At 38.8% G+C, this 19,180-nt stretch overlaps 1 protein-coding gene across 1 annotated transcript in view; it reads right to left on the bottom strand.

The window, feature by feature from the left end:
* Positions 1-3,966: 3,966 nt before the first annotated feature.
* slc7a10a (solute carrier family 7 member 10a) overlaps positions 3,967-19,180 on the bottom strand; it is a 30,770-nt gene continuing 15,556 nt past the window's right edge. The window contains exons 4-11 of the mRNA XM_034132707.1: positions 13,783-13,908; positions 12,453-12,606; positions 11,299-11,422; positions 10,326-10,429; positions 9,866-9,962; positions 9,602-9,751; positions 6,451-6,628; positions 3,967-5,824 (exon numbers count right to left, since the gene is read on the bottom strand). Coding sequence (XP_033988598.1) covers positions 5,724-5,824; positions 6,451-6,628; positions 9,602-9,751; positions 9,866-9,962; positions 10,326-10,429; positions 11,299-11,422; positions 12,453-12,606; positions 13,783-13,908 — 1,034 coding nt within the window. The 3' untranslated portion in view covers positions 3,967-5,723. The remainder of the gene's footprint in view (positions 5,825-6,450; positions 6,629-9,601; positions 9,752-9,865; positions 9,963-10,325; positions 10,430-11,298; positions 11,423-12,452; positions 12,607-13,782; positions 13,909-19,180) is intronic.

Here is a 19,180-nt window from a genome sequence, read left to right as displayed (position 1 = left end):
TATGTGGTATCAATCCTTCATATGAGTACATATTAGCGTAATGACCAAAACTTTTTTTTTTAACAATGCAGTTTCACAGAATAATTCAATCATGCCAAATCTTTGTCCATTTTAATTTAACATATGCTGTACCTTTCTTCAGTTATACTTCATTTACCCTCTTCGAACTTAAAAAATGGTTTCACTACGTTTAAGAAAATGTTATCAAACTGATTTTTCAATTCAGATTTTTCAATTAAGCCTTTTCAACTTGACATCATCTGTTTTGAAACCAAACTTGAATGGAAACTGAGGTAAAGAGTCCAAGAACCTGTAACTCTGCTCACCCCTCACCCTCCTCTAATCAAACATACACTCCTCTCAAGGAAGCCTTTCCTCACTTGAATGAACGTGACTGTTTCGGAGGCAGTGTCTACGATTTTATGTGAATGTGTCGGGAACAGTAGCTTGACTTCAGAAAATGTATTGTTTGTCGAGTCGTCTTCATCCCAGCGGTACCTCTGCAGCACTGCAGACCTGCTGACTGCTGACGCCTGCTTTATTACACTGGAAATTCATATCTATGCTGTGGACATTTCTATGACAGGATGTGATAAAAGGCGTCTATTTTTCAGTCTTCGATGAGGACCTCTATTCCTACTTTATATTTCTCTTTCTGTCTTGACAAACATTGAACTTGATTGGACATGATCGCTTGATGTTTTTCTGTGAATCTTCTCTCTGAGGTGACCCTGGTGACGTTTACTAATTACTGTTGCGCCTCTAAAGAATGTATCACTTCCATTGTTTCTTGAAAGGCATTTATCTCTCTTTTACTGCAGGATATTGCTACTGAACAGGTACTGAACAAGTCAGATAACTTGTGTGAAGAGGCAGAGAAATGACAGAAAGCCAAATGCTGGTTGTTTTTAAAGCAGCACTGTCAGGGTTCCGTACTAAAAAACATTGTCTTACAAGTTTGTTTGTTTTACTTTAAAGAGATAGTTTGGATGTTTTGAGGTGGAGTTACATGAAGTTCTTATCCATAGTAATTGTATTGCCTCGATCGATGAGTTTGTTTGTGTTATTATGCAAATTAGGGGAGATTTGAACGAGCCTTTTAAAACACCAAAGTACGCAATTTACCGACTAAAGATAAATGACTTGTACAACTCCACTAAAAAATCTAAGCTGTCCCTTTAAGTGACTGAATCTGCCATGCTACCCCATGTCCGCCCATCTTAAAGAGATTATTTTTCATAAACAGCTGCTAAATGTTATGTGCCATTAGAGATGTCTCTAATTCCTAGCCTTCCTAGCTTTACATATTTTTTTTGCGTATTTCATTTTGTACCTTGTTCAAAGTTTAAAGTCTGACCTTTCTCCTTTTACTTAATGTTTATTAGTTTAGAAAAAGTTACACATCTGCATAATGTATGTCCTGACTTTCTTTGAGGTGTACAGAAATGTCTTTAAAAAATGCCTTAATGGTTTTTCCCTGCTGTTGTAAATATCACCGATAGTTTCATGGCCCACATTTGTGGTTGTCATGTATGAAGGGATTAGATGTGTCTGTGTCTGGACACAGCGTTATGATATGACATGTGATTGCGACAACCGACTGCTCTGAAGTTATAGTGCACTACTGCATCAGGGATTATTATGGCAGGGAAGTCAGGGGAGAAGAAAATGTTGCTTTTCAAAAACCCTATTCCACTGTATTTTTTATTATTTAAATCTTAATCTGTGAAAGTCTTGGTTAAATTATCTTTCTTTGATATTTTTCAGACTGCAGAAAACCAGTTATAAAGATTAGTGTGCCAACATATTACTATTTGAAATGTAAAGAAAGATTGATTGTGTCACAGTGACAGCTTAGAGAATATTTTATTATCTGTCAGACAAGATCAATGCTATGTCTCGATTTGCATACTTCTGTACTTCATTTTACGATTTAGAGTTCATAAGTGTGTCTTCAAAAAGTATTGCAAAATCCACACTCTATGACCACCATTTTAGCTGGGTAACAGACATTTCAGGAACAGCCGTGATTGTTTTTGCTCTGGTTAATGAAGCACTATACAAATAAAAGTTAATTATTGGGTTTTCTTCACAATTTGAAAGACGTATAACTATATTTGTATCGAAAAAGAAGCCAACATACATTTTATTGGGTTAATTGAGTAATTTGTAATGATTTGCTACCTCGATCATCTAGCTAGCGATTATTGTTAGCTAGTTGGTTAATGAAGCACTATACAAATACAAGTAAATGATGTGGTTTTTTTTACTATTTGAAAGACATACAACTATATTGGTTTAAAAAAAGAAGCCTGCTTACATTTCATTGGGTACATTTAGCAGTTTGTAATGATTTGCTACCTCGATCATCTAGCTAGCAAAGATCGTTAGCTAGCTTGCTATCTGGCTATCATCACTTCCGGTGAGTGCACAGCAGAAATTCACGCACTGCCCAAGTTTTCACATTCTAGGAAATTCAGTGTACCGATGGAAGTATCCAAATTGAAACGCAGCTGAAGTATTTCTCTATACCCTTGCTTTGATCGCTTTGTTGAAGTTGCCGGAGGCACGTCAAGATTTTCACAACTGTATTTTCAGTGGGGTGTTTTTCTTGATTGCATTTGTTCACTATAATGTACATTATCAAACCCTTTCTGAGGTTGCAACACAGTCTCACGGCATTTCGTGTTATAGTCACGAAATTAATCTATTGATTCGTGTTCACTAACACGATTTCGCCATTTTTTTTCGTGTCACACAGAACGATTTTAAAAGCAATGTAAATAATAACAAATTAGAAGGAAAAACAGATAAAAAAAAATACAGATTTCAGTATTCTGACACAGAACGATTTTAGAAGCAATGTATTTCTATTGGTGTATGTTTCGTGCCTGCACCAAATAATATCAAATTAGAAGGAAAAATACAGATTTCAGTATTCTGAGGCTCTTTGCCCCATTTATTTTCCTCGTGGACGGCAACATTTAAAATAAAAGGGATAGGGTTAGGCTTTAGGGTAAGATATTGAGTAAGAAAATGTTTTTATGAACCACACAGCTTCTGGTATTCCAAGACTCGACCGGACAAAAAGACGTGGTGCAGGCACGAAACATACTACCAATAGAAATACATTGCTTTTAAAATCATTCTGTGTGACACGGAAAAATGCGAAAATCGTGTTGGTGAACACGAATCAATAGATTACATTAATTTTGTGACTATAACACGAAATGCCGTGAGACTGGGTTGGATATTTAATATAGGTACAACTGGAATTTTCAATTGGTTAACATGGTAAATACACTGAATAGAGGAAATAAAGTACTACTGAACCAGGTTGTCTGAGAATTGCATTGCCTATCCTTGCTGTTTGATTGTGAAGCTTCTTCCCCATGTATACTTTGTTTGTATAAAAGCATTTCTCTTATTTAAAAAAACAACTATATTTGTATATTTTGTGGTGAAAGGAAAATGCCACCATGGCGTTTCGGGGATTGCTGTTCAAAGCCCTGTAAAGCCTTCTGCTGATTATTGTTCATTGTTTTACTGTGCCTGCAATTAATAAACCGTAAGCCGTTTATTTACTGAATTATTTTAGTGTACAAATGTATTTTTTGGATCAAAATAATAATACTGACACGACCACCACCATAAAACTGGTAGTTTACGGCAAGCAATTTATTTACAATAGTCAAACTTATTTTGTATGGAAGCCCTTAGAGGTGAGAAATGTATTTGTTATGATGATGGATTTTCTAAGTTTGATATTAATTACTTTCTCACATGTCTTTATGACTGCTGAAAAAATGGTAATGCCAAAAATGTTTTTACCTGTTAGTAAGTCATATGCACAGGAGACGACAAAATTAAAATCAGACATAGAAACTGAATCATCAGTATTTTCTTTCTCACTTGTGTCTCAGGGCTCCTGTACCTACTTGTATTATCAAAAAAAAGATGCATCTCAGAATTTGCTATATTTAATAGGTAATTACATTGTTATTTTTGCACATCTTTACAACCTTTTACAAAACACAGAGGTGCACCGATCAATTGTACACAGTATGTAAATGTTTCACAACATGTCTGAGGAATGTGATCTTTGTGAGAGTCACTGGCGCATTTGTAACAGTTTGTTCTTCTTTACACAGTATTTACAGATCTCAGCTGAGCAAACAGCGTCTGGACATAGCAGACAGACATTGTTGTTTGAAGTGTGAATTTTTTAGTGGATTTTCGTTGAAAAATACTGTTCCAGTTCCTACATGCTGGTTTACATTGTTAAAAAACCTTCATATGTTTTGTTATATGTACACAAAAGGAAGCTTATGGGCTGTAAGATACTACTTAAATACAACAAATATCACATGGAGCACATTTATTTAAAGGAATACTTCACCCCCAAAATAACCATTTGTCTATCAAATTTTCATTCCGTGTTGATTTTACATTTCTCACGAGCTTCCGTGGTGAACAAACAATCAGAAAATGGAGAAAAATCTTGATGCATTTAAGAAAATGGGTGACACGTTTGCATTAACAGTTCACGCACAAACAGATAATTTGGGATGTGAAGTATTCCATAAGGTAGTGGTAGTGCGACTTGAGTGAGGACCATTTTACCATAAGTGTTTGGGGGCAACTTAATATTTCAATGGGGTCAAAATAAGTCCACTGAAAAAACAACTATATTAATTCAAAGGTACCATAGCAAGTGAGTTGATCTATAAAGCGTCGGCCTGGGGTAATTATTGTTCTGATCTTTGGGGAAGTGGGAGCAGGCCCATGCATGTTAATGGTAAGCACTTTATCATATGAGAAATATGAAATGTAATAGCTGTCTTGTCAGGTGAAGCACCTTGAAAAGAGTTCACAGAGGCATTCCTTAAAAAACTATCACAAATCAGAGCAGGCGGTTCAAAAGGTGGTGTAGCGATGCAGCTTATTCATTTCTGAGAGGCAGCTTTTCGTATTGGTGATAGCTTCAAACTTCTCACCATCGTCCTTTCTCTCCTGAGCTGTAAATATTGCTGGGAACAATGAGGGTAGTTAAGATAATCTCTCTAATAACAATACAAGGGGCACCTACATTATCTCAGTATGATCTAATAAAAAAGAGAGAAAGAAGCCTAAAGTCGAAAGAATTGCTAGATAATGAAGCAAAGCAGAGATATAGACAGAAAATTACTCATCCACATTTGATAAACAGTAAACATCTTGTGAGTAATTAGTGAAAATCGCTGAAGGTAGCAGCAGTAATAGAGAAGTATTGCTAAGTGCAGAAACTGCTTGCATATTTACCACAAAAATGTTATTACATCATCAAAATATCCACACAAACCAACACACTATACCATCATATACATTTCATAAGGCACATTAGCTCAAGGATGTAGTTTCTCTAAAGACGAATATCTTGTAGGTGACGTAGAAGATGATATAAAGATCTGAATGAAATAGGGAGCATGGACTACTGCTGATGAGAATTCCGAACCAGTACCAAGTATCACATAAAAGCAGTCTTCAGCTAATGCCACTGCCATAGGTGTAACCTTCCTCTTATTTTATACTGGAGCATAATCAAGGCTGTATCTAGGCTCGACTTTGCCACTACACAAACATCTCTTCACCATCCACAAACTGACCAATGTGAAAAAAAGGGAGGGAAAAACTGGAAGTACAGGTGTGGACGCAAAATGGGAATTCCTGGGTGACTGCGCTGCTCAGTCCGTGGCTTTGGAGGAAGTGAGGGGCTCAGTCTCTGAAAGGTCTTCCTGAGGAAACACCACATAACACACCTTCTGGCCCACGTATGTGACTTTTTCTGCAATCAAAAGAAAACAGTTTTAATAATAGGGACTAACTGCTAACTACGGAAGCCAAGAGAGGCAATAACAAATAATAATGTGGGTGATTTTCTAAGTATGATCTAAATGTTTTTCATTTTGTGTTAATGAGTTAAGAAGTTAATCTTTATTTTTTCAGCTTTTTTACGAGGTGAAGAAAAACGTTGTGTTGCTGTCACACACATGTTGGCCACTAGAGGCTGATTTGCTCCACTACTCAACAGTCTATAGAGGAGTGAGTTTTATTTTCAACATGCACTCAAACACAAGGTGAATTGTGTGTTAGCAAGCAATGTAACATTACTGTTATGTTAGGCTAAGTTAAAAGTCGCCTAGTTCTTATTAAGAGCATTCTGTAAAGACACTTCAGTCTTGTGTGGTCAAAATTAGTGTTACAACAACAAACACCTGCCAAAACTTTAATTTTTTCAGATATTAAGAAAGGTTATCCCAGCAATAGATCATTTTTACCTTTTCTTACTTCATAAACAAACAACAGAACTATCAGACTTATAACATGTATTGTCTGTCATGCCATAGTTAACATCTCTTAAAATAATATAAAATACCATTTGAATATGTACAGTGGCACGACCCAACTTACCAACTACCCTATAGACCCATTTGGGTTTGTCCTTCCAATGAACACCCACAAAGTATACAGGGACTCCAGTCAGCATGATGACCATTCCCAGGCCACAAACCACTGGTTCAGAGTACAGACTGAAGCCCAGCAGCACAGCCCAGAATACCAGGTAGGCGATGGGGATCAACATGCTAATCTGCACAACACAAAAACACACAAGTTATTACATTACTTCCATCTCAAATAAGCATATTACATTATATTGTATTCAAGTGCATGGTTTGGATAATAAATATCTGTAAAAAGCCATTTTAAAGACACAGTTATGTGTGCATTTTTTGTCTATCTAGAACAGGGGTGGGGAACCTCCGGCCTCCTGGCCGTATACGGACCGCGAGACCATTTGATACGGCCCTTGAGGTAATTTATAAACACGCAAAAAATAAAAAAAATAAAGAAATATAGACCGCAAAATAATTAAACAAAAGAGTGCCTGTTTTTCCTGGCCAAGGTCAGGGTCCTTGAACACAACACGAGCCGAACGTGTCATCACGTGGTATATGTCTCGTCTGACAGGGGTGTAGTGCTGACGGAGAGCACCAGAACGCCGCTCCGCCACTTCAGAAATGTCAGTACCCATAAGGAGCCGTACACATGCTGCAGTTTTTGCCTGGCTGTGTCTTAGTTGTAAGCCCAGTGGCGATCTGTTCATCTGTCATACTGATCATACAGTCAATAACTTTGTTGTTATTAGCATCTGGTTAGCTAGCTATGCTAACGAATATAAGAAGCTTTTTCTCCAAGCAGTGAGGTAAAGGCACATCTTTATATGATCATTATAGTTATAAAAAAATAAGAGAATAAAGGAAAAACTGGTATAAAATACTATATGACAGTAAAAAAAAGTTGTTATTAATAAACAAGAATACAGTTTAAAAGGGGAGTGATTTGTAAAATATCCATAAAGAAAAATAAAATCTGTTTACAGTTCTGTTTCATATGGGTGTTGAGAGATGTATCCATAGATCTCCTCATGTTGCTCTCAAAGTGCACCAGATTGATGCTTTTAACTTCAACATTTAAAAAAAAATCTTCCCGGGGGAGCATGCCCCCCGGACCCCCCTAGAGGAGGTTAGGTTCCCCCCCACTTAAATCATGTTCACATGGATAGGAAACTAAATACATTTGCACACATCTTGTGTCCATATCTTTCTGTTTTGGTGGTCATGCCACCATTAGCCAAAACCAACCAAGGTAACCCATGGATGTATAATAAGAACTGGATACAGCGTGGGCGGCGGGGCCTCATTAATTCCTATGAGAGTTGCTCATTCGCGCATGATGATAAAATGGCCCAACTTTTGAGAGAGCGAAACGTCACAGATTAGTATGTGCGCTCATAGCGCATGCGCAACTTTAACCATAACCCCCAAAATGCTCGTTCACATCAAGCACGTCAATTTGCGTACACGTAACAGCACCGCACGTTCATGACAGCATGGTAATGGTTTGTTATTATGATAGATTTGATATTAACGAGGCGGCAGTTAGCAGCTAGCGGTTAGATAGTAATTATGCTAATTTACACATCAATCGTTATGTACTTTTATATTACGCAGTAACAGGATCTAGTGATATCCAAGCAACAGAGCTTCATTTAGCATGAAAGAATTATTGCACTGTATATATATATATATATATATATATATGTATATATATATATACAGTGCAATAAGCTTCTTAGTGCAATAAGAAGCAACAGGGACGTTAATCTACGTCGGTAATATTAACTTTATTTAATACAACATTTACGGTACAAGATTTAATCATACAGCCCATGTAGTATAATATTTTACAAATGATGAATTACAGCAAACATGTGCAATATATCCATTATTACAGCTCCGTGGGCCGGCAGTAAGGCGATATGGGTCCGTTCTTATTGTGCATCCATGGGTAAAGATAAACACATGTAGTGCTGAACACGTAACATGAACGTGCCGGGCGGCGCGGTCCCGTGGGTTAGATGCGCGTTCATAATGCAGAGGGAAATAACTCACAGAATAACGTTATTAGCACATTTTTACAACTTGAGGAACGAATGTTTTTAATAAGGGCTATACAAGTGTTCATACTGGGTAGTTTATTTAGTATTAAAAAAAATTATCCAACGATTTACAGACCACTCTTTCCCCATGTAAGTCAATGGGAAAAAGTGTTTCCGGGCCTGGCAACCAAAAGGAAGTGTAGTACCGCCGTTTGGCCACCACGAATATTTTCATCTGAGTCCGGCGCACTTCCTGGGGGCTTGAGGTAACCCCCCCCCCACCTTATCACTCGAATCTCCTCCTAGAGCACCAATGTGTTTTCTTTAAACCAAACACTTCACAGAGGGGTGTGGCCAGCAGCTCATTAGCATTTAAAGCTACAGACACAGAATCAGCTCTTTTGGAGGAGGGCTGGAACAGAGGGGTTTATGGAATGCTATAATGCATGAACTATTTTTGAGCTAAACACTTCAGACATGTTTTTTATATATCTGAGACCTATAACACATCTGTTGGAAGTGGATGGAATTCACATGGATTTGGTAGCACAGGAGCACGCTGCCTGGAAGCAGGCACAGGTGTGCTTATTGTTCAACCGACTAAGGTGCATTAAGTATATTTGCACATGCACTTTCATTGAGGAAGTTCACTTTGTCCCTTAGTCCTTTGTTTCTGAGTGTGGTGAGTGAGTAGTACATGCAATTTAACATAATGTTTCGAGTCCTGTTTACTTAGTCATTTGAAAGTTGTACTTCTAATTTCTCTGGTTTATCCTGACATTATTATGACTTATTAAAGGTGAGATGTATTGTTGTACTGAGTTGTCTGTTGGTTTCTGTATTGAAGAGAATGTGGGTAAAGTTGTAAAAATGAAGCCACTACATTACTCCTCACTCTGACTTATTTGGCTTTTGCATATCAATAGGCATTTTAAAACTCAGGTAAAGGTAAGAATACATATATTTACAACATTTTTCAGTTGCAAATTAGTACAATGTGTCTCATTGTAGGTGAAGTAATCCAAGAGCTATGATTAGATGGTAATTTAAGGCCATGGGATACAAAAAATCAAAAGTTAACTTTAGTTCCTGCTGTTAACCATGGTTCTCAGGTTTCTGTACCTTGATGGGTCTGACCATGTTGGGTTTCTTCTTGCGGAGGTAGAGGAGGCCAGCAATGGTTACTCCATATGACAGATAGTTGATGAAGGACACATAGTTGATCAGGTTGTGTGTCTCGCCGATGCACAGGATGACTATAGTGGCAAAGCACTGTGGGAGATGAGGGGGTCAAATACATATCATACTTACTAAATATAATATTAAATAGTTACATGTTAATATTAATAGATACACAAAAAATACAAAGCTGTATGAAGCACTTACGCAGACCAGTAGGGCGGGGATTGGAGTGCAGTTCTTCAAGTGGATCATAGCCAGCAGATAGGGCAGGTGACCCTCTCTGGCTCCGGAGAAACACAATCTACAAACATGCATTCAGATAATGATCAAATTGCTTGTTATCTGTTAAAACTTGGAGCATTAGCAATGCTAATCATTTTAATTTAACCAACCCACATACACATTTACTGGTTTGTTCTTTATGTTATTTAAAAAAAATTATATTATTATGAAATGTATCGGCTATCTAATTACATCTTCTTTTACTACAACAAAATCATTACACTTTTATTGTATCCTACAAAACTGTTCAATGTGTTCTGTTACTGCCCAAGCCTGTGTATGTACAAACCTGATACTAGTACTTGGAAAAATGAGTCAATTCTAAAAGGACAATAAAATGAAGGTTGGGTATGTGCATCCAAGTGAGGAGTGTTTGTTCTACCTGGAGGAGGTGAACAGATATCCGTTGATTCCTCCGAAAGTGGACAATGCTACAGAGATCGGCATGACCCAGGAAAACATCCCCAGCAGCTTTTGCCCGAATGTCTGGAACAGCACAACATCGGGTGGGTTAGATTATTGACATTTACTGGAAAACGTGCTTAGAGTGCATGCCATATAACCACAGCGTCCAGTGTTGGAGTCCAGCTCTGGGTCCTTTGTTTAATGTCTTACAGTCAAATAACGGGGACAATTAATTAATTATTAATGTGACTGGAAAACACATTGTGTCATGATCCGCCCTGCAATTTGGATATGGTTTTTCCTTTATTTCATGATTTATTATTGACTGTTTCCTGTTTTATTTTGAAACATACCTCCTCTTTGTTTGCAGACAACTTCACTTCCTGCTTTTGTACTTTTTCCCTCCTTGTGTGATTGTTGCCACCTGCCCCTCGTTATTATATTTCACATCATTAATCCAAATCTGTAAAGTAACTAAAGGTACAAAATAAATGTAGTGGAGTAAAAGTACACCATTTACCTCTGAATTGTAGTGGAGTAGAAGAACAATGGAAATACTCAAGTAAAGTACAAGTACCTCAAAATGTTACTTAAGTACAGTACTTGAGTAAATGTACTTAGTTACTTTACACCTCTGGCTATATCAGACTGCGACTACACACATAGGGCTTGTGTAAGAGAGCGAAAACAGTTTCTGAGAATGAAAGTCTCATTTTTAATATTCTAGGTCTGTAATTCCATCAAATGAAAGTAGTCACTAACTGAATTCATGACTCTTTCTGACATGTTCCCACTGGGCTCATGAAAAACACTTATTGACTAGCAGGTTGTTTGAGGTCTGCCACGCTAGGATTGTGCGTTCCAGCAGTCTTATAATTCTCACATAACAGACTCTTGCTCAACAGTATATGAAGTGCTCTGAGTTTGTTCATGCAGATGGAGTTACTCACCACTGCCACAGCGTTGGAGGCCAGCAGCTCCTCGGGGGTCATGGAGGAGAAGTAGGCGATGTTGGTCAAAGTGTAAACCAGGGTCACCAGTGGGATGGAAATGTAGATGGCACGGGGCAGATTCCTAATTTAAAAGATAATGATTAAAGTAATGGCGATTATCCAAGTGCTGGTGTGGCAGTGCATTAACAGCAAGACATTGTCAAATATAATAGAATTCAAGCCTATTATATAGTTCTGAACTTAGCGACTGAACTGTATATTATTTGATCCTGTATAGATACAAGTGTTACCATATAAACCATTATGTTTAATGTTGTTTATATGTAAACCTGTAGAAATGTAAAATACTTTCTTAAAGTGTTTTCTGTACCTTTTTTTCTGCAAGTCTTTAGAGTATAACATATACTTAAAGTGGACCCATCATGCTATATTTGAATAATATAGTGTAGGACCATACCTATATAAGGCATATTTATACTTTTTTTTTTTCAAAATACCAAACAGATCATGCATTTTAGCCATGCCTCATTTCGCTCAAATTGCACTTTTTTAGCCCTGTTTTTGCAAGGGCTGATTCTGTGAGAACAGCACCACTTACAGGCCTGGCATATGTACTACAACGTCTCCAGCGCTTTCGAACGGCAATGGCCGTGGCTGTCTCCTCCTGATTGGTGGAGTTGGCCCAATAGCCGTAGCGCCACCGTCCTGACGTCAGTAAAGTGTTCAAATCTGGATCAGTTTTTATCAGATCCGTTGCAGCCCCTTTTTTAGAGATTTGGGTATGGAGGAAAATAGAGAGGGTTGTGTTTTCTGACACTTGGTGAGTTCCCTGGAACACCGGGGACACATATTCATGTATAAAAGACGTACAAAAGTGCATTTTGCATGATAGGTCCCCTTTAAATATTCAAATGTGGTCTACATAATGATGGAGAGATAACTTTTTTATTAATCTACATAAATAATAACAAGTGATAAATAAACGTAACTAGTATTACATTATTTTAAGAAAATTAATATGTCCATTCATTCAGAGATCACACATTTCAAATTTGATTACTTTGATTACGTGTGGAATATTTCAAGTCTTAATATATTCCCTTTTGTAGACTTTTGTAAATGTTTTGATTCAGGTGTGGTGCTTGCCGTACTTGCGTGGCTCCACGATCTCCTCTGTGACGTAGTTGAGGAAGTTCCACCCGCTGTAAGCGAAGGAGGCCTGAAGGAAGGCCAGCGCTATCTGTCCTACTGACGGGTCCTGACTGAACTCAAAGGCCACACTCGGCCGCAGGGCATCGTAGTGACCTGGAGAAGTTGAGAGGAAGCCATTTTTGGATAAAGGAATATAACCTGTATAATATCACCTGGAAAGGTTTAGTTGCTTATTTGGTTAAAGTCAAAACAAATGTTTGTTCTCTAGTTGAGACTCTGGGCACAGACATACTAAGGCCCTACCATCTTTTTGCATATGAGAGAGACAGATTTAACGGTTGTTGAGCCTCATCTTGTTGTCATTTAGAGTCTGTTTGTAGTCAATGTGTGTTACTCTGTTACTGTTTTGGTTGTTGTTGATTTTTGCCTGCAATTGTATTGCGTCTGTTTGTATTGTTTGTTTGTCTTTGTCCCGTTGTAGTTTTGTGAGTATCTTTGTACTTATCTTGAGTCTCTTGGTACTTGCATTGTGTCTCTTTGTATTTATATTGAGTATATTTTTCATATTTTGAGGCTTTATGTAGTTATTTTGAGGCTCTGGGATTGTTTTGTACCTTCTGATAGTTGTTATGAGTTCTTGTGCCTCTTTTTGCAGTCATTTTGTGTTACTTTGTTACTGTTTTGGTTGAAGTTCACTTTTACCAGCGATTATTTTGGGTCTCTTTGTAGTAATGTTGATTATCTTTGTGGTTACCTTGAGTCTCATTCTGTGCCTATGTGTTTGTTTTATTGTTCTTCCCGGTAGGTACGTGTCTCTTGAGTGTGCAGGAGGCTTGTTAGTAATCCATCCAATAAAACCAGTACCCCCTTATTATTGCCCACAGATTAAGACATACTTTTAAATCAATTCCTCATTATTGTTTTTACTTTAAGGACTTAATATGTTATGTTTAGTTATGTGCACCAGATATCAGCAGCATTCGTACATTTTAATCTTATGTCACACAAATTACACTAGCAGCTGTTATCTTTATTAATGAGCTCATTGGAAAGAAACAAAAACACAAACCAAAACAGTGTTTTATCATGGTTTTAAAAAGTGTATCAACAGTATAATATGTCTTAAATGTGAAAATGTACTCTCCAAATACAGTATGAACTATGAACACATGATCAATTTATTATGAGGAATTACTCCCACCACAGTGTGTGTGTGTGTGTGTGTGTGTGTGTGTGTGTGTGTGTGTGTGTGTGTGTGTGTGTGTGTGTGTGTGTGTGTGTGTGTGTGTGTGTGTGTGTGCGTGTGTGTGCGTGCGTGCGTGCATTTACCTCTGAAGATCTGGACGAGTCCCACCACTATGATGAGAACCAGAGCGAGGAGCTTTGCTACAGTGAAAACATCCTGGATCCTTGTCGCCCAGCGCACACTGGAGCAGTTCACCCAGGTCAGGAATACTGCAGAAACACGAACACAAAAACATTTTCCTTACAAAAAAGAGAGAAGTCTATGGAATATAACACTTCCTACTTTGTTTCTTATTTGCATTAAGTGTCTGTTCGCGTGTGTGTATGCTCCCCATGCCCGTCCCTGAGCCACTGTCCTTCACTGACCCTCCGTTTTATGCCTTTGTGAGTGCCACCATAACAAGAGCTGGCCTACTTCCAAGTGAGACAATCCGAGCAAGTGCAAGTGGCTCTCCAGCTGCCCCTCAAACTTGAGTGCAGACTTGCAAGTGAAAGGAGTGTCCAGCAGGAAGGCTTAGTTGAGTTACACTACAGATTTTCATAAACAAATACAGATGGGGAAAACAATCAGGGTATGGCGAAACATTTCCAAACCAAATAAATATAATAATTAAATATTAGTTAATTGTAATAATTCAAGTAATAATAAAAATAAGATAAACTTAAGGTAAATCATGTAAGGAGGGAGGTTCTAATGAATGTTAATAAAGACTATATTTAAAACTTAAATAGAGGTTTTTGGAATAACATTTTTCCTAGCTGTGCCACCGAGCAATATGAATAATATTTGTCTTTAATTGTGCTTCATAATAAATAATTGTGTTTATCCCAAGATCCAGGTAGACTGTCGCCTTTATAATAACCAGAAGTTATTCTAACAATGTAGATCCAAAATGTTTCCAAATAAGAAATCCAAAAGGCATATGAATGCAGTTGTATCTTGTCTTAAGTGTTCAGTAAGATGCACAATCCTCGACATATACCACACATTAAAGTGACAAAAACAATGTACTATAACTTTAACTCAGTCAGGCTGAACATGTATAATATATATTATATGATTGTAGAATATGTACAGCAGATTTGACCTCGTCGACCAGAAAACTTGGAGCTCAGTGGGGAGCTAGACTCAGAGCCGATGGCTGAATGCTGTGTTAGGATTGTATAGGTATGTAGGATATGTGTTTCAACGGGAGGAGTGTGTCATGTGAGTGTAGCAGCGGCCTCGTGCTGGGCTCATATATGCACTTCATATGCTGTAGGACATACTGCGTGCTTTAACATGCAGCTTTACATGCTGTCCTCGTGTTAGGCGTGCAAGTCAGTTTTCACAGTCATTTTTAATCCACGGTTACGCCAGAGGATTAAGAAAAAGAAAGATAAAAGATTGAGATATTGTAAGATTGTCTCTTTTATTATAAACAAAGGAAATCGGCAAAATAAACCATGAAAGACCATGAAGATGAGATTGTTATCATAACCCAAATCTGTCAAATTCAGTTTTTAAAACCTTTTAGTACAAACATGAACCAAACACATGGCTTACGAAATGTAACTTAAAGGGGCCCTTTAATGCTTTTTGGGGTTTTCCCTTTCCTGTATTTTGTTATAGATTTCTGTGTATGGCAATTATCTGTAAAGGCTAAAATCCCAAAGTTCCCCCTTTAACCGGCACTTTCTAACAAAATTAGGAAAGTGCCGGTTAAAGGTCTTCTTTGTTATTTATTGAGCTTTAAAACAAACGACTCTATATAATAATATAAGAATAATACACAGAGCCTCTCTTTTCCTCCCCCTCTCCGTATCCGTCTCATGCAGCTGGCTGATCCAGTAATGAGTGACCCGACAGTAAAAATAAACATATTAATAACTAGTTTAGGTAGTTTGAGAGGTAATTAAAATAGCTAAGTGTGATGATCTAACTTGAAGTGTGTGTTTTGCTCCGCTCACCGCTCCATTACAGCGGGCGGAGCTGCAGGTGATCATGCAGAGCTGCGTGTCTCAGTCAGCAGCAGCTGATCTCTGTCTCATGTCCGATTAGACTTCACTCGCATTTAGGTCCATATCGATCAGATCTAGCCAGTTCTAGCTAATGATATGACTGCCTGCGTGTCAAAGGACACCTAAACAATAAGCAACATTTTGACCAGAGAGATTTAGATTTGCCGGTGTTCAGCATATTTTACCGGTCATAGTCCGGTAATTACCGGCTAACGGAAACTCTGCCGTTATCAGGAAATGATCGTATAGGGCGTAATCAAGGAGCCGTTTGGCCACCCAGAGGGTTGCATCTGCAGATCTACCCAAGTTGAGACTCGTTATCGTTATCGTTATCGTTATCCGCGTTTCCCTGTCGGCCTCGTGTGGACGAACCGTCTATAAGATAGAGAACTGTAGCGGATACGACCCGTTTCGTCATCGTGTGGCTCCAGCCTAAGAGGAGAGACATCTCTAAGCGGTCGATCAATCTCAACATTACACACTGATTGAGTATATAGGAGGTAGTATGCAATTTCAAGTCTCTTTCTCTCTATTTCCCAATATCTTTATTGTGTTTTGTTTGTCATGTTATCCCTTTGGTCTTTATTTTATTTAATCTCTTTTTCTCTCCTGAGCTTTCACTTTCCTTCACTCATACACACAGGCAAAGACATTTTAGTGTTTGGACCAGCACATATGAATGGATTGTGTTAATGACCATGTTAATCATCCATCATTGAGTCAAGATTTCCCTCCCAACACAGAAATCTTAACAAACTGCTTCCGCACACACACACACACACACACACACACACACACACACACACACACACACACACACACACACACACACACACACGAGAATTGTTGGCAGGACTTAATGGTGGCACTGGGCACAGCTTTCTTTCCCCTAAAACACCGGAGTTTTATAGTCAGTTACCCTGGGGGTACTACATGCATTTCCGTCCCTGTGTTCCCGTAAAACCCCCCCACCACCACCTCCGCCCCCCACTTCCCTCTGTTTGAACCCTGACAGGAAGGAGGTGCCAGCAGGCTTTGAATGTGACAGCGCAGGTAAATCTGTGTCCTGCTGTCACTGCTGCCATTGAAGGCCGCCGCAGCACTTGAATACTAAACTAATTACTGCTTTTACTCTTAATGGATTCTGATCCAAACTTTGTGCCGATTTATCAGGAGGCCCTAACATCAGGAACGCCTCCTCTTGGTCCAGGATCTAGTCACAGGAGTCACTGAACTGGCACTAACCCTCCACTCCTCTCTACCCACCACAAGGTCTCTGACAGATCCAGACTACAGTAAATCTGCAGGATTAAGTCTGGGTGAAATACATGCACAGACACACTGACAATTAACCTAGTACATTTGGTGATGTAGTACAGGGGCAGATAAAAGGAAGGTTGCACTCAGCCATCACTGTTAATTTGTCTTTATTTGACTCCTATTCAGAATTAAAGTAATTCCTCACCATTATAATGAACATTTAACTGTCTATTACTCACCCCGTGTCTCCTTGAGTTCTTAAAGAACTCGTTTTTTCTCACATGACTCCAAGTTGAACCAAGTAAACTATTTCTTACATCCGTTCACATATTCACACACAAACATTCTCGTCAGTTTTTGGGCAAGCAGTTTTTATTGTAGAGACGGAGATGAAACGGGGAGACAGAGGGGATGACGTGCGAGCTGGATTTGAACCCGGGTCCTCCGTCCTGTGGACCAACCCCTTACAGCTCTACCAATTGAGCCCATCGTTTTGCAACGTTGCCCAGACTTACTTCATTTTATCGAGAATTTTCTATGTTTGTTTTGCTGTTGAGCGTGCCGGCATTTTTTTTTTTAAACAAATTAGAAATGATCTCTTTATCCCCATATTTAGTTTTTCAAGAAAACATTGATATTCTTTCATATGCAGAGCAGTTGTAGCTGTTAAGCTGTCTTTGCTCACCACGAGGTTGGGTGCAGAGCCTTGCAGTGAAAACAAATGTTGTTTCTATGGTTACCTCCCCTGCTAGTTTACGCTTTTTCATACAGCCGTCATCTGATTGGTTGCGTCACTTGCGTGTCAAAAAGTCAGAGGACATTGAGGTCAAAGTTGAAATAATTTGAACGTTGAGTGCAGTGCTCGGCGGCAATTTCAAGCGATAAGCGACGCCAATGGCAGCGGATCAGCCAAGTTGGGCATCACACCTCTCGCTATAGGAACACAACAGCAACGTCAGAGCAGAGCAGAGCTGTTTAATTTACTGGTCCTGTGAAGGCAGCTTGAGTCTGCTGACCGACCATGATTCCTTAATCAAACTTTAAAGTAGTTACGTCCAGCATTCAATATAAAAAGTCCAACATGGCCAGGCACACTGTGGAGGTCTAGGACTAATTGGAATCACTCGACCACATTCATATGTAATTTGAGCATAATGTTTGCACGCTGTGTTCTGACTGAAATGAGGGCTGAATCAGAACACAGTGTGCCTTTAAATGGCATAACCTTTTGCTAACAGTTGAGTTTTTGTGTGGTTTGTGAATGAAAAAATGGAAAAGGCTTTGGTACATTTGTATTTTAATAATGGTTTCTTAGGCTTGTTTTTTTTATGAATAATCTGTTGGAGTCATGCATAAAAAAACTAGAGTTGATTGGCTGAAACACACTACTACCCCTTCTCTCTCTCGAGTAATGTTGCACCACCACACTTATGTGGCACACACGCAAGTGCTGACTAAATTTGGCACCGTGCTGTGTTGGAATGATCAACATAAGCTTCTGTTTCTGTTTCTCCTTAGTGAAACTAAATGGTATGTTTATCCTTCCTGCTTTTGAAGAAAAACATCATATTTCTAGTCAGAGCCGGTTCTAACCAATTTGCTGCCCTAGGCGAGATTTTTAGCTGGCGTTTGAGACCCACTGTGATCATTTAGACTAAAGTTAACTATCTAAACACTCAGAGAGTCCTTTACCTCACTGAGCCTCTCAGTCTGACAGGAGATCTCTCCTCCACCTTGTTGTAGAAACATCTTCTTATATCCGTTAGCGCAGCTAGCACCAGATGTTATAACAACAATCCAAGCCCCGGTACCGGTGCGCCCTCTCTCTCCCTCGCTCGCTCGCTCGGACGCTCTCTCGCACTTTGGCTGTGAGCTGCGGGCGCCTGATAAGCCAACATCCCCCTCTTTCATCACTTACAGCGCCCATCGTACATGGCAAATGAAAAGTGTAACCGGGGTGAAAAGGGTGTTACATTTACTTAATTTAGTGGGAATGCTGATACAGCTTTCCAACTACTTGTTCTTCTACGGAAGAATTCTTTATTATTATTCCGCCGGGTTATTTTGCTGCTCTTCTGCTCCCACATTCCACATCGCAGAAACTCCGTTCAAAGATCAAAACGTTCAGCTCGGTCGGGAATCGATTGCTATTACTTTTCTCATTCATACCTTTCATAATTCCCGAGATATATCCCATAATTCATCAAATTTATAACATGGA

This window comes from Trematomus bernacchii, unplaced genomic scaffold (genome assembly GCF_902827165.1).
Source record: "Trematomus bernacchii unplaced genomic scaffold, fTreBer1.1, whole genome shotgun sequence".
Taxonomy (NCBI): Eukaryota; Metazoa; Chordata; class Actinopteri; order Perciformes; family Nototheniidae; genus Trematomus; species Trematomus bernacchii.
Note: the sequence above shows the minus strand (reverse complement) of the source record. Positions and strands in the feature narration are given on the sequence as shown.